This window comes from Podarcis bocagei, assembly GCF_964188305.1.
Source record: "Podarcis bocagei genome assembly, chromosome: Z".
NCBI lineage: Eukaryota > Metazoa > Chordata > Lepidosauria > Squamata > Lacertidae > Podarcis > Podarcis bocagei.
In genome coordinates this window covers 9,438,611-9,464,555 of record NC_138140.1, presented here as the reverse complement: position 1 = coordinate 9,464,555, position 25,945 = coordinate 9,438,611, and the positions used below count along the sequence as shown (strand labels likewise).

The 25,945-nt window shown below is 45.1% G+C and overlaps 2 protein-coding genes across 15 annotated transcripts in view; one reads left to right on the top strand and one right to left on the bottom strand.

Annotated features, from left to right (window-relative positions):
* The window catches only part of SLC31A2 (solute carrier family 31 member 2), a 537,879-nt gene that overhangs the window by 133,735 nt on the left and 378,199 nt on the right, over positions 1 to 25,945 (bottom strand). The window lies entirely within an intron of this gene.
* CACNA1B (calcium voltage-gated channel subunit alpha1 B) overlaps positions 1 to 25,945 on the top strand; it is a 345,062-nt gene that overhangs the window by 222,845 nt on the left and 96,272 nt on the right. For 11 of the 14 annotated variants that reach the window (XM_081179581.1, XM_081179579.1, XM_081179591.1 and 8 more), the window contains 3 exons: positions 2,325 to 2,392; positions 12,765 to 12,871; positions 18,983 to 19,045. In XM_081179581.1, the coding sequence (XP_081035707.1) occupies positions 2,325 to 2,392; positions 12,765 to 12,871; positions 18,983 to 19,045 (238 nt within the window). The remainder of the gene's footprint in view (positions 1 to 2,324; positions 2,393 to 12,764; positions 12,872 to 18,982; positions 19,046 to 25,945) is intronic. The other 3 variants (XM_081179580.1, XM_081179590.1, XM_081179589.1) reach the window with 1 other exon arrangement.

Here is a 25,945-nt window from a genome sequence, read left to right as displayed (position 1 = left end):
AACCTTGGTTAGTCTGCTGGGCTGGGATTGGATACTCCAACAAACCACACTTGGACTAAACAAACCATGACTTAGCAGAGAGGGGAGAAATCTTTTTTTAGCCACACTCTCTTCTGGGAAACCTTTGGCATATGTCAGTAGTGGGCATCCATCAGATAAGCAAAAGGCATTATCAGAGCTCAAGGGCACATTCCCACCTGGGTGGGGGTAATCTCAGGGAGGGTGCAAAGCAGGACCAATGATGGATGTGGTGTCTGGCTTGTGGAGATTCCCAAGGGCTAGATAGAGAGGTATGGAGGGCCTCATTTGCTCCCTGGGCCGGGGTCTGAGCTTCCTCACCTGGCTTAGTGTTATGTGTGAGCCAGACCATACAGAAACCACCCCTTCCTTTAAAATGGCAAGAACATTCTTTTGCAATCTTTCACTGTCCGGAGTGACTGTGTGTGACTCCAAGTGCAGTGCTAAGTGCATACTGAATGTTGTGCTTTGTACAACATAGAGGCACCTACAAAGGCATTGCCTTTGGCAACCCTGCCCTTATATACCTGGTAAAAGCAAGATAGGTGAGTTCCATAGTTGAGTGGCAGCAGCAGTCATTAGAGCCCCCCCCCATTCATCCAGGCTTGTCATTTCTTTTCCTGAGCAGATGAATTCTAACAGTCAGAACTGGAAAATCTATATAGATGATGCTGCCAGTGTGGTGCTCAGATCACAAGTGGATCTGCACAAAGATGTACTCTTCGCATTTAGCTTTTAAATCAGCTTCTCCCCAACCTTCGTTTTCCAAATGCTGTCAGACTCCAACCCCCAACCATTCCCAGCCAACAGAGGGTGGGAATTGTAGGCCAACAGCATCCAGGGACAAAGGCTCTCTATATACAGACTCCCCGTGATGGACCATTTGTTGCCCTAAATGTGCTTGTTGCCCCCCTTTTCTTTTAAAAAAGAAAAATCAAACTCTGACCAACTCTCTCTTTGCAGCCTTTTTGTAGAAGTCGCCTTTGTGCTGAATTGCTTTTTGCCCTAAATTCCAGCTACCTGCCTCAATTTGAATACAGTTGCTAATGCTCAAGACACACTGCTGTCTTTCTCATCGCTTCCCAGCCTTATTAGCTGCCAAATGAAAAGTTAATAGAAGCATCTAAAAAGATATGAAAAAGTTAGCTGGCTGAGAGAGATGGGGGGGGGGGGACGGAGGACTTCAGCCTATCTGTTCAAAACAGACTTGACTTGAAATAATTAGGCCGCATCAAGCAAGGGGAAACATCCGTGCAGTACAGTCAGAGCAGGTAGCTGGAGGTGAAAATATGCAAGAGCGCAATGGCGGCAATTTTCTGACTTGATAAATTTCATGCACAGCTCAAATACTGACTACAAAGCATTTAGAGGGCTATTCACAGTGCAGAATTTAGGAATAGTCGAGGGATTTGATCATGATCTGTTTTAGGGAAAAGGAACCTCAGGCCTAGATGGTAAATCAGCCCTATATGCCTCTCTATCTGACACCTAGATTCTCCAGCCCTGAATTATATGATGTTTTGGTTACATTTCTGGCTATCATACTAGCCAATAAAAACCCGGCACTAGTTTTATGCCACTTGTTGTTCCATAGTCTACTGATAATATTAGATGGTATCCAGTGCCAAAGTAGGCCCACTGAAATTAAGAAACATACGTAACTTAGGTTCATTAATGTCAGTGTGTCCACTCTGAATTAAATGTTTCTTGAATACAACCAATTATACGTAAAAGCAAAGGAAGACCATGCAATGTATCATCTTCATATTTACAATTGATAGTCTTCCTACCCAGGGGGCCTTTACTTATAACAATCTATCAAGGGCCATTTAAATATACTTTTATCATTTATTATGATTATAATTAACCAGGTTTTGCACTGATCAGTTATCCAAGCTCTGAAACAACAGATTGAAGTCCCACCATGTAATTGGACATGCTTTAAATAATGTTTTCCAATATTCTTTATGTTATATAACGCAACTGTTCTGATTTATTCAGGTTGATCATATAACCAGATCTGGCTTCAAAATCATTTAATAATTGTCACTTTTTAAAATGTTTTTCAGTGATCACACATTATCAGAATTATGTCACACACATAGGTCACCTTATGATGACCTGTTTATTGATCATTCATCCTGATTTGCTTGCAGGGAAGTTAGACAACTCAGACTGTTAATTGAGTATTCATCCTGATTTGATTGTGGAGAAGTTATACAATGCCAGACTGTTTATTGAGCATTCATACTGATTTGTGGGGATATCAGGGTTTTCTTTAAAAAGATCCTTAGCAGCTTAACCAGACACGCTCCTGAACGTCTTCTTGGCCATTGCTGTGGACAACCTTGCCAATGCACAGGAGTTGACCAAGGTGAGTGTAAGAATGCACCAAGGTTCTCAGCAGCTGTTGGAACCACTGATCCTTTGGTGGAAGAAGCTGGTAGTTTGTCTTTTTTCTTTTAAATTGCTGCCTATTACCCCAAATACAATTGAGCTTTGGCCTCCACAGAGCTTCTTTCATCTTCTTGTACAGATGGGGAAGTTGTGGTCTTCCAAGCATTGCTGAATTCCCATCATCCCTGACCACTGGCCATGCTGGTCACAAGTCCCACATCCTTGCTGTATACCCTCTGCTGGTTTAAATATAAGAACAGGCTGCTAAATCAGACCAAAGGCCCATCTAGTCCAGCATTTCTTCCCCTCACAGTGGCCAATCAGATGCCTGTGGGAATCCTGAAAGGAGGATCTGCTGAGGGCAACAGTGCTTGAGATTCCCACAAATGTGTTTTCAGTGGCATACTACCTCCAACCGCGGAAGGAAAACATACACATTATTGCTAGTAGTCATTGATATAGCTTTATCCTCCATGAATTCATCCAATCTTCTAAAGCCATCTAAAGCACCTCATGGGAGGAAATTCCATCATTAGTCTACATCCTGTGTGAAGAAGTATGTCCTTTCACTTTCGTTAACATAAGAAGAGGCTGCTGGGTCAAGTCCAATGGCCCATCTAGCACAGCATTCTTCTCTTACGGCGGCCAACATAGGTGCCAACTCCCTGGGACCCTGGGTGCCCGAGCACCCACAAAATTCCCCATGAATGGGCTGGGCACCCACAAATTTTGGTGCCAAGGCCATGCATGCCACATGTCACCATGGCCCCAGGCACCCACAGTTGTGGGGCCAAGCTGGCAGTATTGGCAGCTAACCAGATGCATGTGGAAAACTCACAAGCATGATTTAAGTACAAGAGCACTTTCCCCACCTCTGTGGAATCCAACAACTGGAATTCAGAAGCATTTCTGTCTCTAACAGTGGAAGCAGAGCATTGCCATCACGGCATTCCCATGACAGTTTATTCCATTTTACTTAAGTGATTCTCTCCATGTTATATTTGAGCTTGACGGACTCTTCCAGAAATCTAGAGGAATCTAGTGCATGTTTAGGGCTCATTTCCAGTTAACCCAGAAAATTGCAGGAGCAAAGTGACAAAATTTGGAGTGGCATACTGGTGTATCATTCTTTCCTGCTGTTTTTAATGGGTAGGTCATGTGAGAACAGAAGCACACATGTGTGGAAGGGCTGGAGGAATAGTGGTGCTGTACAGTGGAATTATTTGTTGTGTCACACCATGCCCATTCATATGTGGGGCTGGGCGATGTCAGGTTTTCAACATCACAATGTATCACCAGCTGAGCGAGCCCCATGCCCCATGTGTGAGGCATTGAGGCTTGCTCAGCTGGGGTGGGAACAGTTTAAAGAAGCCGAGGGAGGAACAAGCTGTATTGGCCTGGTGCTACATCTTGCTTTTCCTTCTGCGGTATGAGGGGCAGAGCGATGGTCGCTTCACCTGGCAATACATTGCAGGTGAAACTGTCACTGCTCCTGAGTCCCTCTGCTACCAGCAGCCCAATGTTGAAAGTGGTGCTGGTAGCAGAAGGACTCAGGGGCGGCATCAGTTTCACCCTCAATATACTGCCAGGTGAAGCCAGCTCATACTGGTCCTGGACGATGTATCAATACATCGCCCAGACCTACTGAATGAAATTTCATATGAATGAAATTTAGTGCAACTTGCTGGTATAGTGGTGAAAAAGCCACAGTTCCATAACTCAAAAGTACTGCAGTGTGAAAGGAACATTAGAAAATGGGACAGATGTGCTAGCATTGCAATCAGAAAAAAATAGCACAATATTTTCCACATCTGTATGACCCTTTTCTATCCTGAATCTTTCAACATTCAGCTTCACTGGATGTCCTAATGTTTGAAGAAAGGGAGAAAAACTTTTCTCTATCTGTTTCTCCATGCCATGCATCACTGTTTACACCTCTATAATGCAGGCTTCCTCAACCTCGGCCCTTCAGATGTTTTGAGACTACAATTCCCATCATCCCTGACCACTGGTCCTGCTAGCTAGGGATCATGGGAATTGTAGGCCAAAAACATCTGGAGGGCCGAGGTTGAGGAAGCCTGCTATAATGCCTTGCTCACCTTACCTCTAAACTAAGAAGCCTCAAAGGTTGCCAGGGGTATGAGTAAAGGGTTTCCAGCCCACTGGAAGTTTGGGTTGCACTTTTCTGAACTGAATTTGCAGAGCTGCTGACAATATACTTGCAGCCAAGTACTTGGGGAAAGGGGGTGAGAGTATTGACAATGGGTGCAATGAGTTTGGGGGGGGGACAGAGGCATACATGCCAAAGAGGGGTCATGGTGCTGATCTGCACAGGTATGGGGCAGCTTGAAAGTGGCACGGTCTCTCTCAAGTCAAATCCACTCTTCATAGATTTCAGCATACCCCAGAGGCTTCCACAAAGAGGAGGCTCTTACTCTGCATATGAAAGGAGAGCCAGGGCTGGGGTATGAGGGGACAACACCTGTGTGCACATTGCTTGCAATCTGAAAAGCATTAATCTCTCCCTACTGTAGGGGAAGGGCTTTAGTTGAGGGTTAGAGCATGTGCTTTGCATGCAGAAGGCCCAATTATCAAACCCCAGAAGTGGCATTGCATGGGTTGCCAGCACCTGGGGCCATGTGGAGGGGTTGGACAGGCAAGAGGAAAACAGATGGAGTATGCATGAACATTCAAATTAGGGTTGCCATATTTAAAAAGCGAAAGTCTGGACGCAAATGTTGTTGAGTGTCTTTTCTCATTTAAAAAAAAGTTTTCCAGCTATTTTTAAGGTAAAATCTAGACTTCCAACATAGCGTGCCATACATCTGGATTCCCCTGACATTTCAGCAATTTCTGCCCGGACACTGCTCCCAAGTGACGTATTCCGGCTATTTCCAGGATATTCTGGACATATGGCAACCCTAATTCAACTGCCTAACAGCATCTGTCATAGAATCATAGAATCTTAGAGTTGGAAGGGACCCTGAGGGTCATCTAGTCCAACCCCCTGCAGTGCAGGAATCTCAGCTAAAGCATCCTTGACAGGTGGCCATCCAACCTCTGTTTAAAAACCTCCAAGGAAGGAGAGTCCACCACCTCTCGTGGGAGTCTGTTCCACTGTTGAACAGCTCTTACTGTCAGAAAGTTTTCCTGTATGTTTAGTCAGAATCTCCTTTCTTGTAGCTTGAAGCCATTGGTTCAAGTCCTGCCCTCCAGAGCAGGAGAAAACTTGTTCCCTCTTCCATGTAACAGCCCTTATTATCTGAAGATGGCTATCATATCTCCCCCCAGTCTCCCCTTTTTCATGCTAAACATACTCTGCTCCTTCAAGCGCTCCTCATAAAGCTTAGTTTCCAGAGCCTTGATCATCCTGGTTTCCCTCCTCTGCACACGTTCCACCTTGTCAACATCCTTCTTAAACTGTGGTGCCCAGACCTGGACACAGTATTCCACACAGTGTCATCTGACCAAGGTAGAACAAAGTGGTACTATTACTTCTCTTGATCTGGACACTATACTTCTGTTGATGCAGCCTAGAATAATAAAAAAATCCCTTCCAGTAGCACCTTAAAGACCAACTAAGTTAGTTCTTGGTATGAGCTTTCGTGTGCATGCACACTTCTTCAGATACACTGAAACAGAAGTTGCCAGATCCTTCTATATAGTGAGAAGGTGGGGAGGGGTATTACTCAGAAGGGTGGTGGGAATGCCTAGAATAATGTTAGCTTTTTTCTGCTGCTGCTGCATCACATTGTTGACTCATGTTAAGCTTGTGGTCCACCAAGACACCTAAATCATATTCTCATGTACTGCTAGTACACACACACACACACACACACACACACACACACACACACTTTATTTGAGTCTGAAGACCCACAAAAAACATTTTCAAATCAAAATAAAACAGAAAGACAGGGAAAGGGTTCCAAGGCAGTCACTATGTTTTATCCAGAGCATGTAGGTTTCTGCTTCTTAATACTTCAGAGAGGAACCTAGCCACAGCCAGGGTAGTATCATTTGACATATTTCCAAGGAGGTACTTAAGGTGGAAGGTTTCAGATTTTCCAGTTAAGTTTAGGGGTTTAATCATTTGTTCCCTGGCTTGTTTGAACTGCTCACAGTGTAACAGGATATGCTTCATATAGTTGACACCTTGAGAGCATAAGAAGAGCCTATTCTGATAGGGTATACCAGACAGCCTGCCATTTAGTACTTCTGATGGAAATACATTTAGTCTCGCTTTAGTGAATAATCAGCAGTACTTAAGTACAGACAGATTCATGAACTATGGTGGTAACTGAAAATCATGACAATAGTGGATTCCAGATGCAAACCATCCACAGGTTACATAGGATCTAGAGTGAAGATTGCTGTGTGAAATGTCCCATAACATCTGCTTCAGGGATTTAAGGGCAATATTCTAGCCCAGATGGTGTAAAAAGGATGGTGAAAGACCAGTCAAGGAGGCTTTTCGGGCCATAGTTTTCGACCATGAGCTGATAGACTCCTCATCAGATAGATGTAAAAGTAATCCCTTCCCCAGGGGAATACTGAGATCTTTAGCCAGTATTTCAAGGCAACCCACCACACTTTGGTGGAGAGTGGGCATTCACCTGTTTCCAACAACAAAATTGATTTAGGGACACTCTGGGACCTGAAGCAGGGACCGAAGGAACTTAGCTTGGAACCCATCTAACTTAGAAAATAGACCATTGTACCAGACTTTTGAAGCATAAAGGAACTGGGAAACAGATTTCGCATTAAAGACCCTTATGGCTGATGGAAGATAGTGACCTCCCTTTGTGAAAATGAAATGGAGTATAGCAAGTTTGTTCATCTCCACCTTCTGACAGATAGTCTGCCAGTGGCAACTCCAGGACTTTGTGTGGTGAAACAACAGCCCTAGGTACTGGAAGCCTTTAGTCTCCTCTAGAAGACAGCCATCTAATACCCATTTACAAGGGAAATATTTTTCCTCAAAGACCAAAATTTTGGATTTCTCATAGCTGATAGGTAACCGATTTACAGAACAATAATCTGAGAACTTCCTTAGTTTGTATTTCAAACCAGGTCTGGAACGAGAGACGATGGCCGCATTGTCTGCATATAGCAAAAGAGGGGTCTTTCCAGTGATGACCATCTGGGTCCATTAGACTTTCCTCTAAACCATTTAGGGAAAGGCTAAACAATGTGGGGGCCAAAATAAAGCCCTGTCTCACTCCTCTAGCCATCTCAATACAGTCTGAAAGTGGGTCCTGTAATCCACATCTAACCTGCAATTTGCCATCACTGTACAGAACTTTAATAAGGAAGAAGAGTCATTTATCCTGCAGTAATGGCTGTTATTTGGTCCATGGTTTCGATCTGGGAATAGATTCGGAAGGAGATTTAAAGTCCATAAAGGCCACAATTAGTTCTCCCTGCAGAGGGCTGGTGTATTTCTCTGCTAAGTGGGGCAGCACGACACAGTGATCTGATGTTGAAAGGTTCTCAAGAAAGCTGGCCTGGGCTTCAGATATTATATTATTATCATTTTTTAAAAAGTCAGTTTAATAGAGAGGAATCAAGTGTAGAGCTTTCCCATTATAGAAAGAAGCATGTACTGCTAGTAAGCCAGGTGTCCCCCATTCTATATTTCTGCATCTGGTTCTTCCTGCCTAAGTGCAGAACCTTACATTTGTCCCTGTTGAAATTCATCTTGTTAGCTTGCAACCCAGTTCTCCAATCTGTTAAGGTCATTTTGAATTCCAATTCTGTCTTCTGTGGCATTAGCTACCCCTTCCGGTTTGGTGTCATCTGCAGATTTGATGAGCATTCCCTCAATTCCTTCATCCAAGTCATTTACAAAGACGTTGAACAACAATGGGCCCAGGACAGAACCCTGTGCCACCTCACTTGTCACTTTTTTCCAGGATGATGAGGAACCATTAATGAGTACTCTTTGGGTTCAGTCAGTCAACCAGCTACAAATCCACCTAATAATTACCACATTCAACTCACATTTTACCAGTTTCCTCATAAGAAGTCACTTCTTGGTTTGCACGGAGAAGCCATTTTCAGTGGAGACCAGTTACAGAAGCATGCATCTATAGTAAGGCAGTACTGAGTGCTGAATTTTTGCACCCCTTAACAATTTTGTACCCGGGGCAACCATCTCTGTGCCACCCCCACATGTTACGTCACTGATGCCCAGCATAATGTTTGATGTTTTATCATGTTTTTAATATTCTGTTGTGGCTGGGAAAACCGAGCCAGATGGGAGGGGTAAACCAACCAACAAACAAACAAACAAAGCATCATCATCTCCAGGTAGGGCTGGGAGAGATCCTACTGTCCAAAACCGTGGAAAGCTGTTACCAGTTAGCATAGTAGACAAAACGAGCTAGATTGACCGATGGCCTGACTCTGTATATGTCAGCTTGTTCCTTGAATTTGCTCTTTGTTCATAACCATGAGAACTGGGTTCTTACTTTATATTTTAGATGATAGGACCATGGGTCAGCTGCTGAGCATCCAAGATCAACCCCAAGCATCTTCAAGTAGGGCTGGTTATGTCCCCTGACTGAAATTCTGGCCGCTGCCAGTCAGTGTAGACAACACTGAGCAAGATTGACCCACTGGCCTGACTCAGAATGACAGCTACCTATACTGCTATGCAGAGAGGCCAATAGCCACCCACAGGCAGAATCTTGAACTATGAGCCTCTGCTGTGTCCTTCTGCCCCTCTTAGCGAACCTTCTTGTATATAAAGATTTTTTATTGTCTGAAATTAATCTCCCTTTCCTGCTTTTTATAAAAACTGATGAGATTTTATTCCTCTTGGGGATTTGTTATTGTCTGTTCAAGGAGCTCCAAAAGATTTGTAGGAACACTTTGGCTTGGGGCAAAGAGAGGCTCCTTAAGACATTGAAAAAAAAGGAGTTCAGACCACTTCCTTTTCAAATTTCCCCTTTGAATTGTTCTGAATCCAGTGGCTTGCCCAGAAAGCTGCCTTGTGTTAGTGTTATGGTGGAGGGCAATTAAATATTGATGGCATCAAAAGCACTGATAAATTGCACAGCTTCCTTTGAAATGCTCTCAGTTTAAATCAGACCATGGATCTGGAAATCACTAGGGCTTTTCAAAAGAGTGAAGAGGTGGAGAGGGAAGATGCATCAAAGAGCTTCAATTATGTGGTGTACTTAGGAGAATGCAAGGGGCTTTATAGCTGAGTAAATATGATTACATGTAACACATGCAAATTAAGAATGTCAGAAGAGCCTGCTGGATCAGGCCAATGGCCCATCTAGTCCAGCATCCGTTTCTTGCAGTGGTCAACCAGATTTCGCTTGTGCGAAACCTGCAAGTAGAACCTGAACACAACAGCATTCTCCTCTCTCACAGGTTCCAGCACCTGGTATTCAAAAGTGTTGCTGCTTCTGACAGTGCATAGCCATCATGGCTAATAGCCACCAACAGCCCTCTTCTCCATGAATTTGCCCAATCTTCTTTTAAAGCCAAAAGGGCAATGTAACCTGGCCTCTGCAAAACTCTTTGTTAACTGCCCCCCCATCATCTTCCATTCATGTCTTCCATTCACGCATTGACAACCCTCTGGTCTCCCAGTAGGAATGAAGAGATCTGTCAATTTCATTTTCTGTCAGTTTCTTAATTTTTGCAGCCTTAAGGATGGTTTGCCCCATATCCTCATCAGGTTGAGTTAAAGAGAGAGAGAGAGAGAGAGAGAGAGAGAGAGAGAGAGAGAGAGAGAGAGAGAGAGAAGTCCTCATAAAAATTCATCAGCATTTTAATGCATGTTTCCCTTAATATGCACAACATTGCACGCAACTTCCCCGAAAGGAATACAATGCATGTTATTATTTGTATTGATATATACTTTTTCATGCATGCTTTCATGTATCTTTTATAAAAATTCTGAGTATGTGGAGAACTGCATCATAACATTCAGAGAAGTGTGCCTCTTGAAAGATGGCTACATTTCAGTTTGCTTATTAGGCAAAAGCGCATTAAATTCAAATCCCCCATCCCTACCCTCCAGGTGTTGCCAAACTATAGCTCCCATCATCCGTGGCCATGCTGGCTGGGTCTGATGGGAGTTGGAGTCCAGTAATGAGTCCATTCAGCTCCGTATTGTTGACACTGACCGGTAACAACTATCCAGGGTTTCAGACAAGGGATATTCTCAACCCTACCTGGAGTTGCCAGGGATTGAACACAGGACCTGCTGAATGCAGTGGATGCTTTACCAGTGAACTATAGCCCTTCCCCTGGACATCAAGGCTACTTTATGACAGTCCATTTTGAATATCTGTACCAACCCATTGCCAAGCAAGTCACTGATATACTGTATTTTTCCGTGTATAAGACGACCCTACATATAAGACGACCCCTGGTCGACATCCTGGGGTTGGCAGGATGTGTGTGTGCACCCAAAGTTGTTGAGTTTTTTTGGAGAGATAGCCCAAGCCGGGCACCCAGGAGGTACATTGGCTCTGGCACTTCTGGCACCTTCTTCAAGGCAGCCATGGGAAGGTAAGTAGTGTTTTGTTTTTTGCCCCTGAGCATTCACCATCCATGTGTAAGACAACCCCCAATGGCTGACGAAAAGAAAAGTTAGCAAAAAAACATCTTCTTATACACGGAAGAATATGGTATGTACTGAAAGTTGTGAAATAATTGACTGTGTGCAATAATTAAATGGTCTATCTTTCACTTAGTCTGGCTTGAATTACTTCCTTACCAACCACATCAAGGGATCAGCTCGTTATGTGCCCACTAGCCCATTCGTGAAAGGGAACGGCAGCATTTGAAAGCCTAATGGCAAAGCAGCCCTTCCACTGCTCTGAGTGATGTTTTCCTCTCTGAAAAGGGAAGAGCTGAACTTAGTGTTGATGCGATTGACAATGCCAAATATATCAGCACATCACTGAAGAAAGCTGCCTCATACTGAGTCATAGAATCATAGTTGGAAGGCACCCCAAGGGTCATCTAGTCCAAACCCTGTGCAATGCAGGAATCTCAGCTAAAGCACCTATGACAGATGGCCATCCAAACACGGCTTAAAAACCTCCAAGGAAGAAGAGTTTCCAACCTCCAGAGGGAAATTGTTCTTCTGTCAAACAGCTCTTACTGTCAGAAAGTTCTTCCTGATGCTTAGCCAGAAATTTAATAATAATAATAATAATAATAATAATAATAATAATAATAATAATAATAATAAATTTATTATTTATACCCCAGCCACTCTGGGCAGCTTCCAACAAAGTATTAAAATACAGTGGTCCATCAAACATTAAAGGCTTCCCTAAACAGGGCTGCCTTCAGATGTCTTCTAAGAGTCTGGTAGTTGTTGTTCTCTTTGACATCTGGTGGGAGGGCGTTCCACAGGGCGGGCACCACTACCGAGAAGGCCCTCTGCCTGGTTCCTCATAACCTCACTTCTCGCAGTGAGGGAACCGCCAGAAGGCCCTCGGCGCTAGACCTCAGTGTCCGGGCAGAATGATGGGGGTGGAGACTTGAATCCACAGCTCTAGGTCAATACTATCTGCACTGACTGGCAGTGGCTCTCCAGGATTTCAAGTAGGAGTCTTTCCCTGCCCTACCAGAAGATGCCAAGGACTGAACCTAGGACTTTTTACATGCAAAGCAGATGCACTACCACTGTGTTACAACCCATCCCCAAAAGGACACAGGAAGCTGCCTTGTACTGAGTCAGACCACTGGTTCATCTAGCACAAGATTACCAACACAGACTGGCAGCAGCTCAACTGTGTTCCAGGCAAAAGGGCTCCCCAAACCTACCTGGAGATGCTAGGAATTGAACTGTGGACCTTTTGCATTCAAAGCAGCACAGAGCCATGGCCCTTCCCCAAAAGGACACAGAAAGCTCCCTTATACCGAGTCAGACAATTGGTCCAATTAGTTCAGTATTCTCTTCATTGACTGAGAGCAGACTCTTAGGTGGGAGTCCCTCCCTCCCTGCTCCCTGCCCCCAGCCCTACCAGGAGATGCTGGGGATTGAATCTGCAGGCTTTTGCATACATAGGAGATGATCTACCACTGAATGACAGTCCTTCCTCAGATGTATTTTATCATCATTATTTTTAGTTAGATTCCTCTTTTCCATTAACTTTGGTTTCATTGAATCTGTAGTCATCTCAAAAGACAGGAGGTGAATTTATGGGTGCATATATTTACATTGATTTCTGCAACAGGATTGTGAGATATGTCACTTAATTCCATGTATAGGTTGGGGAGGGAGATGGGATAGTCCTAGACACACCCACTCAGAAACATGTCCTATCAAGAATAATGCATTCCTCCCTGTGCCATTGTCTTCCAAACAGGACGAAGAGGAGATGGAAGAGGCCACCAATCAGAAACTTGCCCTACAGAAGGCCAAGGAAGTAGCTGATGTTAGTCCCCTGTCAGCAGCTAACATTTCCATAGCAGCGTAAGGGTTTCTTTTTCTTATTATTTTGGAAATGTCATGCCCATTTTATTTCTTCTTTGTGTCCCCTGGTTGCCACTCACTTCTTATTTGTTCTGGTCCAGAAAGAGTCCACACCTGCCCCCTTCCACAAACAGGCCCCCCTGTAGCATCTTGTGGACAAACCATATAGGCCCTAGAACAATGAAGGGCAGGTTTTCTTTTTTCAGCCTGAGAGTTGCATTTCCTTCTTGGCACATGCTAGTCGTAGGTGGGGGCGGAAGCAAAAGCAGACAGAGCAACAAATGTGAATGTTACCTTCAGACAGGAGGCTAGTTTCTACACACAGAGGCACCATCTGAGGAGGTGAACTCCCCCAAATGTTCAAGGAGGGCCCCTCAAAATTCTGCTCCAGCCTTGTGTTTTTCTTGTGACTTGAAACCATTGGTTTGAGTCCTACCCTCCGGAGCAGGAAAAAACAAGCTTGCTCCATCTTCCATATGACAGCCCCTGAGATATTGGAAGATGGCTGCCCTATCTCCTCTCAGTCTCCTCTTTTCCAGGCTAACCATACCCAGCTCCTTCCACCGTTCCTCATAAGGCTTGGTTTCCAGACCCTTGATCATCGTGGTAACCCTCTACACACATTCCAGTTTGTCAATATCAACTGATGTCAGGGATTAAAATCCTTGCAGAAGCACTGTTTGAAGCAGCTCACATGGTTCCTTTAAGTGGACAAGTGGGTGGGTGGGTGGTGGCAACAGGGAAAGGTGGGGGAGAGGATTCTCCCACACCCACCCTACTGCTGCTGCTGCTTCTACTGCCACCCAGTTGCCTGCTTAAAGGGGAAGTGTGAGTTGCTTCAAATAGTGCTGTTGCAAAGTTCTTTAAAGCAGCCCCAGGACTCCTTCTTCAGCTTCTGGAGAAAGGTGGGCTGCTTCAAAGTGCACTTTTGCAAAAGGATTTAACACTTTGCCAGTCTCCCTGCTCTCCCCTTTTAAACCTCTAAGAGCAGGGGATTAAAGGGGGATTGCGAAGAGAGTTGCAAATCCATGGGAGGGATTTTGACCAACCTGTCAATGATATGTTGTTGTACTCCTGATAAGAATCTGCCTCATCAAGTCAAAAAGGTTTTCCCACCTCTGCATTATCAGATGCTGAAGAAACATCTCACATCCAGGCAAAAACACTCAAGAAAGGTGCAAAGTAGGGCCAGTGAAGCATGTGGCCTGAGGCATGAGTGTAGCCTGGGAGAGTCCTGAGGGCCAGATAGAGAGGCTTGGAGGGCCACATTTGGCCTATGGGCCTAAAGCTCCCCACCCCTGCCTTGGAATAAACAAAACCTCTGAAAATAATACTGGTGACGCTTAGAGATTTATATCACAGGGAACTACCCATTGACTTCTTGTGCATTTGAAATGTCTTTCCTGTCCATGTTGTTTTTATTTTATTTTACTTTGTTTTATTGCAACTTTTTTTGCTATCTTTCATCCAAAACAAGATGCTTTAGAAAAACAAATTACAGTGAAAGGATCCAGAATAAAACTGTAGTCACATTAAACCACATTGAAGTCATTAATGTGGGTACTTGGTTCAGTTCAGTTGTTCCAAAGAAAAGGTGCCTCCCTTAAACTAATTGAAACTAATTGAACCTCACTGTATATTACAGCATGATTAGCAGGGCCTCACCCAACAATTTTATTGCTGGGCAAGTTGACATGAAGAAAGATGCTCCTCCTGGCTAAGTGGTCCCAAGCTAAAAGGTAAAGGTAAAGGTACCCCTGCCCGAACGGGCCAGTCTTGACAGACTCTGGGGTTTGTGCGCCCATCTCACATCTATTGGCCGGGGGCCAGCGCTGTCTGGAGACACTTCCGGGTCACGTGGCCAGCGTGACAAAGCTGCATCTGGCGAGCCAGCGCAGCACACGGAACGCCGTTTACCTTCCCGCTGGTAAGCGGTACCTATTTATCTACTTGCACCCGGGGGTGCTTTCGAACTGCTAGGTTGGCAGGCGCTGGGACCGAGCAGCGGGAGCGCACCCCGCCGCGGGGATTCGAACCGCCGACCTTTTGATCGGCAAGCCCTAGGCGCTGAGGCTTTAGCCCACAGCGCCACCCGCGTCCCAAGCTACTTGGGGCTTTAAAGGTGAAAACCAAAACCTTAATTCTGGCTTGGTAGTATACTGGCAACCAGTGCACCTGCTTTTGGGAGTGGTGTAACATGAGGACAGTAGGACTCAGTGCTCTGGCTTGACTGGTGGAGCCCCTGGACCACCCTTAAAGGCAGTCACACAGGGAGTGCATTGCAGTAGTCCAGCCTTGAGGTTACCGGTGCATGAATCACAGCAGCAAGGCTGTCCCAGTCCAGGAATTATCCATATTTAGCATACCAGCTAAGGCTGGAAAATGGCGCCCCCTAGTCACTACTGCCATCTGGGTCTTCAGGGACAGAGATGACTCCAGGAGCACCCACAGGCTATGCAACTGCTCCTTTGAGGGGGAGGGTGACCCTGTCCAGAGTAAGCAAACATCTAAATTCTCAGGCCTAACAACCACCCACTTGCAGGATTTCCATCTTGTTAGGATTCAGCTTGCTTATCTATCTATCTATCTATCTATCTATCTATCTATCTATCTATCTATCTATCATCTATCTATCTATCTATCATCTATCATCTATCATCTATCATCTATCATCTATCATCTATCATCTATCTATCTATCTATCTATCTATCATCTATCATCTATCATCTATCATCTATCATCTATCTATCTATCATCTATCTATCTATCATCTATCTATCTATCTATCTATCTATCTATCTATCTATCTATCATCTAGCTATCTATCTATCATCTGCCAGTCTGTCTATTTAATGTATAAGTAAAGGTAAAGGGACCCCTGACCATTAGGTCCAGTCGTGACCAACTCTGGGGTTGCGGCGCTCATCTCGCTTTATTGGCCGAGGGAGCCGGAGTCCAGCTTCCGGGTCATGTGGCCAGCATGAATAAGCCGCTTCTGGCAAACCAGAGCAGCGCACGGAAACGCCGTTTACCGTCCCGCCAGAGTGGTACCTATTTATCTACTTGCACTTTGACATGCTTTCGAACTACTAGGTTGGCAGGAGCAGGGACCGAGCAACAGGAGCTCACCCCATGGCGGGGATTCGAACCCCGACCTTCTGATCAGCAAGTCCTAGGCTCTGTGGTTTAACCCACAGCGCCACCCGCGTATATATATATCCCTCTTTTTCCCCAAGCCACAAAAAAGACTCTCTCTCATGCACCACCAGCCATGCTTTTGGTGTTGATGGGACCGAGAGAAGGTGTTCACCTGAGGTGTTTAGCACCCAGGCAGGTTTGTAAAAGTAGATACAATCAGGTAGCTTCTTCTGACTGGCCCTTATCCAGGCCATCTCTGCATCCAGGAATTGCACAGCAGCACCTGACTCAGATATAATAGACAAATGGAGCTGAAGTTTGCCAGTAATTGGGAAGGGCGCAGAGCCTCCTAGCAGGTGGGTCATGGTTGCTAACTGGGAGGGAGAGGGCAAAGTGGTAGGGAAGGTGCTGCAGTGCAAACATACTGGTGGTGCTGGCAGTGCTGCTGGTGTGTTTGCACTGTTCCAGCCTCCCTTTTGCCTCATCTATTAAAATGAAATAACATGTCCAATGCATGAAATGGATATTTTTCCAAGGTCACTGTGTATAGCCAAATGTTTTGACTACTTGGCCTTCTTCAGTGGCAGTACAATGTACAACTACAGAGAAAGAATACAGATCAACAGCTGTTGTTGTGTATTCTGTATCTGCAGTTGTACATTGCACATGTTGAAATTTCATTCACACATGTTGTTGCATTGTAATTTATTTATATATCCAGGTGTCACTGTCACTGCATATGGTGAAAGGGTCACTGGGCTATGATACTGTTTTGTTTTGAAAAAAAAAGTAGTTTTGTGTATATAATATATGTATAATTCATAGGATTGTAACCAATTAAGTTCTACTCAAAGTGCTTTAAGAATCAATCCCTCTTCTCAGGGAATTCTGGAAATGGTAGCTCCATGAAGGGATTGGGGTCCCCTAACAACTTGCAGCACCCATAAAATACTACAATTCCCAGGATTCTTTGGGAGAAGTCATGGCTATTTAAAGTGGCATGACACTGCTTTAAATGTATTGTGCAGGTGGGTCCTAGGACTCAGGTAGACCCATGAGCAGGGCCCTACTCATCCATGAAGTTTGCTAGTTGACCTTGGACCAGTCACCGCCACTCAATCTAACCCACCCCTCAGGGTTCTTAATAGGACAAAGATGTGAAGGAGAAACTTGTAAGTGAGCCAGGACTGGCAAATGAGCTGAGATCAGAAGAACCTAAGACAAGCCCTACTGGATCTGACCAAAAGCCTGTGTGGTCCAGTATCCTGTTTCTCAGTCTCCAACCAAATGCTTTTGGGAACTCAGAAGCAGGACATTATGGCAATAGCTCAGTCCTGCTTTCCTCCCTCAGCAACTGGCATTCTGATCCTGAAGGTACCTAGCAAAAGCCCTGCTGGATCAAGTACTGGTCCAGCTGGTTCCAGCATCCTGTGCTCACAGCGGCTAGCCAGAAGGGTATGGGAGTCCCACAAGCAGGGTCTATGTTCAACAGCGCTTTCCTCACTTGTGATCCTCAGTACCTGTTATTCAGCCATTCATAGCCATATTCTAGTGATGTAAAAGTAGTATACAGACATAGTGACCAGCATCCACCGGCAACCTCATCCTCCATTAATTTGCCTGATCTTAAAAGCATCTAAGCTGGTAGCCATAAGCAAATGTAACGAATGAAATGAGCAAGAGAACTTCTCCAGCCATTTAATCCCTTATTATTATTATTTTTTAAAATAATAATAATTAACTTAAATATTTATTAACCACACTTTCGTAGAAGGTGTAACAAGAAAACCAAATGCAGCTACAAATGCAGGTTTTTAAAAGTTAATCAAAACTGGTTGCGAAGGGTGGGAAATCATGTTCCAAAGGCCTTCTGGACAATACAGTTCAGACATCTGTATTTGATCTGTATCAGAACACAACTGAAAAAAAGCAGGGGTGACCAGGTAAGCTTCTATTGGCAAGGAGTTCCAAAGACAAATCTTGATCTCTGGTAAAGGCTTGATCTCTGTTAAAGTCTGACTAGACCTCAGAGGCATGGGAGGTATCTGTGCCAGTGCACAGTCTATCCATTAGGCATCAAAATAACTCCTCCTTTGGATATAGATTTTTAATCACTTTTTTATTTACAACAGCAGCAGCATCACCAACAACAACACAAAAGTCCAAACCACCAGCTGTAAGCAAAAAATGAAAATAAAATTATTCCTGAAATCCCAACTCCCATCAGCTCCAGCCAACAGGGCTAATGGTCAAGGTTGATGGCCCTTTAAGTGCAACAACATCTGGAGGGTGTCAAAGTGCCTGCCCCTTTCAGTACAGCGTGGGGAGGTCCTCTGGCTCTACTTCTAGCCCACCTTCTGAAGTGTGTCTCTTGATTTTCACCCATGCAGTAACTGTGGCCTAGGACAGGGGCTGCCAACACGGCACCCTCCAGGTGTTATCAAACCAGAACCTCATTGCCCATGCTAGCTAGGGCTGTTGGGAATTGTAGCCCATCAACATATGGAGGGAACTATGTGGGCACTCCCTGCTTGACAATTCCTAGAGTATATACTTCAGTTGCACCTGTGATGGTGATGTGGTTTATTGGAAATAGCCTTAAATGTCCACAAGTGCAATCTATACTATTTTTAAAAATATCTCTTGGTTGGCTTCTGGGTCCACCTTTGTATGGCTTCCATTGTTATTTTGATTTGATGTTTTTTGCATTGGTTTGGTTTCTCTCTCCTCCCTCCCCTTTCAACACAGAGATGGTGTCTCTGTAACTCTCACTTCCCCCCAGAGCTTGCCTGGGCTCTGTTTTGTTTTGTTTCTTAAGATGCACGTTCCAGCTTGCAACCTGATGGGGGACCTGGGGAGCCTATTCAAGCCTCCCTCTTGATACAGCTGTTTTAATGTTCCTAAATTCTCTTGGGAATTGTTTCCTTTCCCTCCCTCTCACCTTTTTGTTCTTCTGTTTCTTGCATGTGCAGTTTTGTAAAGCAAACACGAGGTACTGTATCACGCAGCTCGTCGGTCTCCAGCGTTAATTCACCGTGAGTTGCTCTCTGTATACAATGTTCCATAAATGGATTTGATGAATGATGAATATATACATACAAGTAGACCTCTCCCCCTTCCCTTCCCTTTGCTTAAGTCATTCACTTCATTGTGGAAAATCTGCTGGAGGAAAAGGTGGACAGCATCACCTCACCATGCTTGTGAGTTGCTTTGGAGCAATTCCGTCATGTGGTGTTGTTCTCTCTGTTTCGTTTCTTCATGTGGTTGCATGCATATGATGTGCTCTTCCATTAGTCTTCCTCTTCCCATTTGAGCCTTGTGTTGTGGCCTGTCTTGATTCCAAGTTATTTGTCTTGCTCCCTCGCCTCCCCACTTCCTCCGTCTAATGCACTTCTTACTTTGGTTTTTCCACCAGGTGATGGGATCAGAGCTGAGTTGTAGGGAAGCCATTCAACAAGTGATGACCTATGGTAGCTCCAGGTTTCTGGAAGGGGCCTTGGGGGGAGATCCATGGGGCTCTAGCCATGATGGCTACATTCTGTCTCCATGGTCAGAAGCAGTGATGCTTCTAAAAACCAGTTGTTGAAATCCACAGGAGGGGAGAGTGCTTGGAATCCTGCCTGTAGGTTTGCCACAGGCATCTGGATGGCTATCGTGAAAATAGGACTACATCAGCCATTGATCTGAACCAGTAGGCCCCTTCCAATGTTCTCACACTAAGGGGTTGAAGCAACTTCTTTATGAGGAAACATTGGAACATTTGGGGTCTTCTTACTTTAGGAAAAGAAGACAAGTAAAAGGGAACATGATGCAGGTGGATAAAATTAAGCACATTGAGGAGAAAAATGGATAAGGAACAGCATTTCATAGAAGATTAGGTTATCAATCCTCAATATCAAAGGTACTGCTTTGGGCTTCCCAGAGGCATCTGGTTGGCCACTGTAAAAACAGGATGCTCAACTAGATGAGCTTTGCTTGTGTTCTTAAGGAGATGTTTTTTCTCCCTCTTTCATAGTATACTAGAACTTGTGAACGTCCAATGAAGGTGAATGTTCAAACATTCAGGACAGACAAAAGAAAGTACTGAAGTTCAGCCTTGAGAAAATGGGGGGGGGGAATAGAAGATAAAGCAGCTAAAGCAGTGGAAATGAGTCAGGAGCAGATGTTAAAAATTTAAAAACCACAACAGCAGAGCAAAAGATAGAAGCTGCTTATCACACTGTCATATTGTTGCACAATCCCTGCATTTAAAGTACTTTGATGTCACTTTAAACAGTCACAGCCTCCCCCAAAGGATCCTGGGAGCTGTAGTTTGTTAAGGGTGTTGAGGCAGTGGCAGAGGAAGGGGTATTGAGGGGGTGCGGTCCGCCCCTGGTGTCATCACTGGGGGGGGGGTGACAAAATGAGTTTTAAAAAAATAATAATATCCGGCTCATGAAACTTTTTAGGAGTGACGTGGTGGCTTAGGTGCCTGGAGGTTCCGCGCTGCCTGAAACGGCAGTGTGGGACTTTTGTCTGCCTACTGCCTCTCTCTCAGCCACCCTACAGCTGAGAGGGAGGAGTGGAGAGGCTCCAAGTGTTGGAGAAGCTCACCACGTCCCCATGGGCAGCTCACCCTGTTCCCAGATGCAGGACATGCCCCTGCACCAAGCACTCGAGCAGCTAGCTACACTGTTACATTGAGGGTCATTAGTAGTAAAGATAAAGGGACCCCTAACCATTAGGTCCACTCATGGATGACTCTGGGGTTACAGCGCTCATATTGCTCTATAGGCCGAGGAAGCCGGCGTACATCTTCCAGGTCATGTGGCCAGCATGACTAAGCCACTTCTGGCGAACCAGAGCAGCGCACGGAAACGCCTTTTACCTTCCCGCCGGAGCGGTACCTATTTATCTACTTGCACTTTGACGTGCTTTCGAACTGCTTGGTTGGCAGGAGCAGGGACAGAGCAATGGGAGCTCACCCCGTCTGACCTTCTGATCTGCAAGCCCTAGGCTCTGTGGTTTAACCCACAGTGCCACTCACGTCATTAGGAGGTCATTAGGAGACAGCTATTCACCTCAAAGAGCTGCGAAGAGGAATTCTGGGAACTGGCTCTTCAAGCAGCAAACTCAAAAGTGTGAATCAGATATGGGTGGGAGGAGCTAGAGGATTCAAGTGAGCAGGTACTCCCTCAGTGCTGCTGGTGTGGCTAGAATACTGTCCTATCATGCAAAAAAGAAGAAGAAGAAGAAGAAGAGAGAGATAAAACCATGGAGTCTCTTGCCTCACGGTCCTTGAAGAGGTTGCAAAGAACATTCAGCGGGCCTCTTAATATCTGAGTGATTATGCCTCCTGTAAATTTCCTACTGCATTCTTAGGGGGAGTTGAGTTCCATTTGTAGAGTTCCAAAGCCCAGGTTCCAGCGAGGCTAGTTTACCCACTCTGTGTTAATTGCCTTTTAAGTAGCTGCTGTGTGTTCTTTAATAGGAGTGAAAACCAACTTGAAACAGGTGCTGTTGGTTAAGACAAGGCTTTTTTTCTGTGCAGTATTATTTCCAGCTCGGTAGGTATGATGTTAGAGTCCATATATATGCAAACTTTAAAGGCAGTTAGCACAAAAACCCCAAAGCTACCTGTCTGCAATTTAGCATGGTTAACTCCCTTTTTAAGGGTTGCCATGTGTCCAAATGTAATGCCCCTGTGTGAGGAAAAATAAATATGGCGGTTTTAAGCCTTTTAAATATATTGTTGAAGTGCAATCTGAATTGGCTGGACCAAGAGATTTTAATCAGCTGGTGTATCCGGTGTTATTTTTATATGGTCTCAGTGTGCCTTCTAGGGCTCCTTCCCCTTTTATTTTTGTTGGAGTTGTATTTTGTTGGTGTTGCTTTTATCAATCTTTTATGACTTTCTTAATTGTTGTTTTTAGAATGCATGCTTTAGTTTTCAGCAGTGACATCCTTCTGGAATTTGGGATAAACTGAATCATTAATAGGGCAAACCCCAAATGGGAAACAGGAGAGGGGACATTGTGAAGTCTTTTGCAGGGGACATGTATGTACATGAAATTCCTGCAGGCTAAGGCAGGGGAACCTGCACACATATAAAGTCCCTTCACATACTGGCTGAGTAAAAGTTTGGAATCATCTGAAGTTCACTAATGTATCCTGATGTAGCATCATTTTGTGGAGGTTCTGGGGAACCCAAAGTTCAGAAGTTTTGGCAATCCCCTACTTTCTGGTACTACTCTCTGGTATTGATGCTGCAGGAAGAAGCAGACACACCCATAATCAGTGCTCCAGAACTCTTAATGTCCTGAGTTGTTTCAGAAGGAAATCATGGTCAGTGGTATTGAAAGCTGCTGAAGTAGAACCAATAAGAGTCACACTCCTCCTATCACTATCCCAATAAAAGTAATCAGTGGCTGTTTCAGTGCTAAAAAGTGGTCATTGAAATCAGACTGTAATGGATTTGGATGATGTGCTTGCTCCAGGCTTATACCTGAAGTAAGCTGGCCCTCTCATTCACTTTGCCCAGGAGGAGTATATTAAAGACTGGTCAGTAGTTGTTTTTTTTTAGTAGTAGTAGTAATTTATTTATACCCCACCCATCTGGCTTCTGGATCCAAGGAGGGCCTCTTCCAGAGGGGACGCACCACCACTATCATCTCAGGGGAAAAGCAGTGGTCCAACAATTTCCATGTGTGAACTTCCAGCTCAGCCCCAGACTTATGGGTACCTGCGCAACTTAATCAACAATTGAGAAATAAATAATCTGTCAGTCATAACGTCTTCTCATTCTTGGAGAGTTACAGAAAGAAGGTTGCTTTTACCTTTAAACCTGTAGATTTCCAGCCTTCCCTCCTTTCAAGTATTTTTACTCCCATCTTCAGCCAGTGCCCATTGAGGCTGGTAGGGTGGAAGGCAGGGAGGCCAATAGTATGTGAAGCTAAAGCCACCAACAGGCAGCTAACTCATTCTAGTAGTAGTAGTCAGTGCTTTTTTTGAGATGGTACTCAACAGTACGCCGTACTGCCACCTCCCTCACCCCACCCCTGGCCACCATCTTGCCAATGCTGCTTGCCCACTCACCTGCTTGCACCTTTTCCACTTCTGCTGCTGCCACTACTTCCTTTGGCTGCAGGCACAGCCTGCTAAAGCACCACTAGGAGGCACCTTCTGAAAGGCACTTAGGTTGTGTCAAAGCACTTCCGGGAGGCTGTGCTTGCAGTCATGGGAAGCAGCGGCAAAGGCAGCAGCAAAGATAGGAGGGGGGAGCAAGTGAGCACGGGGTGGGTGGACATGCGGTGGTGGCGATGTGGTGCATACAAGCACCTATTTTTCTTGGGGGGGGGAATACCGGTAGTACTACTGGTAGTAATACTACCACTACTAGTATAGGTAAGGGACCCCTGACCATTAGGTCCAGTCATGGCCGACTCTGGGGTTGCGGCGCTCATCTCGCTTTATTGGCCGAGGGAGCCGGCATACAGCTTCCGGGTCATGTGACCAGCATGACTAAGCCGCTTCTGGTGAGCCAGAGCAGCACACGGAAATGCCATTTACCTTCCCGCCAGAGTGGTACCTATTTATCTACTTGCACTTTGACGTGCTTTCAAACTGCTAGGTTGGCAGGAGATGGGACCAAACAACAGGAGCTCACCCCGTCGCGGGGATTCGAACCACCAACCTTCTGATCAGCAAGCCCTAGGCTCTGTGGTTTAACCCACAGCGCCACCTGCGTCCCTACTACTGCTACTACTACTAGTAAAACATGTGGTGGTGGTGGTAGTAGCAAGCAGAAATTTATTATTGTACCCAGCCTATCTGACTAGGTTGCTCCAGTCACTCTGAGTGGCTTCAAACAGAATATACAAAAACAACAGAACACCACACTTTAAAAGCTTCCCTATACAGGGATGCCTTCAGATGTGTCCTAAAAGTCAGATAGTTGTTTATTTGTTTTACATCTTAGGGGAGGGCATTCCACAGGGCGGGCATGACTACCAAGAAGGCCCTCTGTTATGTTCCCTGTAATCTTTCTTCCTGCAATGAGGGAACTATCAGAAGGCCCTTGGAGCTGGATCTTAGTGCCCAGGCTGAACAAAGTGGGCAGAGGCACTCCTTCAGGTGTACAGGGTCAAAACTGTTTAGGGCTTTAAATGTCAACAGCAACATTTGAATTGTGCTCAGTATTACATGGTCCCAGTGGCTGCTCCAAGTCACCAGTCTATCAACTGCATTTGGGTTAATTGTAGTTTCTGAGCCACCTTCGAAGGTAGCCCCACATAGAGTACTTTGCAGTAGTCTAAGCAGGAGATAACCAGAGTATATACCTCTCTGGTGAGACAGTGGACAGGTACGTAGGGTCTCTGCTGGCGTACCAAATGGAGCTGGTAGATAGCTGCCCTGGACACAGAGTTGACCTGTGCCTCCATGGACAGCTCTGAGTCCAAATGACCCCAAGGTTGCACACCTGGTTCTTCAGGAGCACAGTTACCCCATTCAGGACCAGGGAGTCCCCCACACCTGCCCACGCCCTGTCCCCAAGAAACAATACTTCTGTCTTGTCTGGATTCAACATCAATCTATTGATCACCATCCATCCTCCAACCACCTCCAAAAACTCACACAGGATGTTCACTACCTTCGTTAGTTCCAATTTAAATGAGAGGTAGAGATGGGTATCATCTGCATATTGGTGGATACTCAGCCCAAACCCTCTGGTGATCTCTCCCAGCAGTTCCATATACATGTTAAAAAGCATGGGGGAGACGATGAAGTCCTGAGTCAGCCCACAAGTGAGTGCCCAGGGGTCCAAACACTCATCTCCTAACATCACTTTCTGGCCATGGCCCAGGAGAAAGGAGCAAAACCAATGTATAACCATGCCCTGAACTTCCAACCCTCCTAGATGGTCCAGAAGGATACTGTGGTCAATGGTATCAAAAGCCACTAAGAGATCTATCAGAACCAGGAAACAGCTTTCACATCTGTTCCTAGCCCACCGAAGGTCATTGACCAGTGTGACCAAGGTAGTTTGAGTCCCATGGTGGGACCTGAACCCTGATTTGGAAGGGGTCCAAATGGTCTGCATCCTCCAGACATGACTGGAGTTGTTCAGCAATCACCTGCTTAATCAGACTGGGCAATAATCGACCAGGATGGCCAGGTCCAAATATGTTTTTTTTGCAAAGCAATTTTATAACTACTTCTTTAAGGGGGACTGGGAAGACTCTCTCAAAGAGGGAAGCATCCCCCTTCCCAGCTCATTGCCCAGTCCTTCCTGGCTTGCTTTTATAAGCCAGGATGGACAATGGTCAATGAGACAGGTGGTTTCACTTGTCCAAACAGCTTGTCCACATCCTTGGAGGTAACAAGTTGAAATTGATCCCATACAACTTGACTAGACATATTGCTGGTAGTCTCACAACCCATTCCTGTTACCATGATGGAGTTTATCGTTTCACAAATTTGAGCAATTTTATCTGCAAAATCAGAAGATCTTGGAGTCCCTACCAGACCAGAATGGCAAAGGTGGTTCTGTTAGACTACAAACCACCTGAAAGAGTCTCCTGTAATTGTTTTCCATGGATGCAATAGAGGCAGCACTATCACCTTCACTATCTTCACTTGGTAGGCTCAGTGTTGAGCTCTAAGTCAAGTTCAGTCCAATTCAGAGTGTGTTTTTCGCCACTGGCACTCTTGCCATCTCATAGTCAGATTGTCAATAGCCCTGGTTAACTCCTCACTCCAGCAGGCCACCAGGATATCAGCTGAGAGGCCATCAAAAGGGATAATACATCCACTACCATTCTCTGGAAGTCATTTGGATCCATTAAGTGGTGAGCATGGACCATTTAAAGAATCATAGAATCTTAGAGCTGGAAGGAACCCAAGGGTCATCTAGTGCAACTCCTGCAATGCAAGAATCTCAGCTAAGGCATCCATGA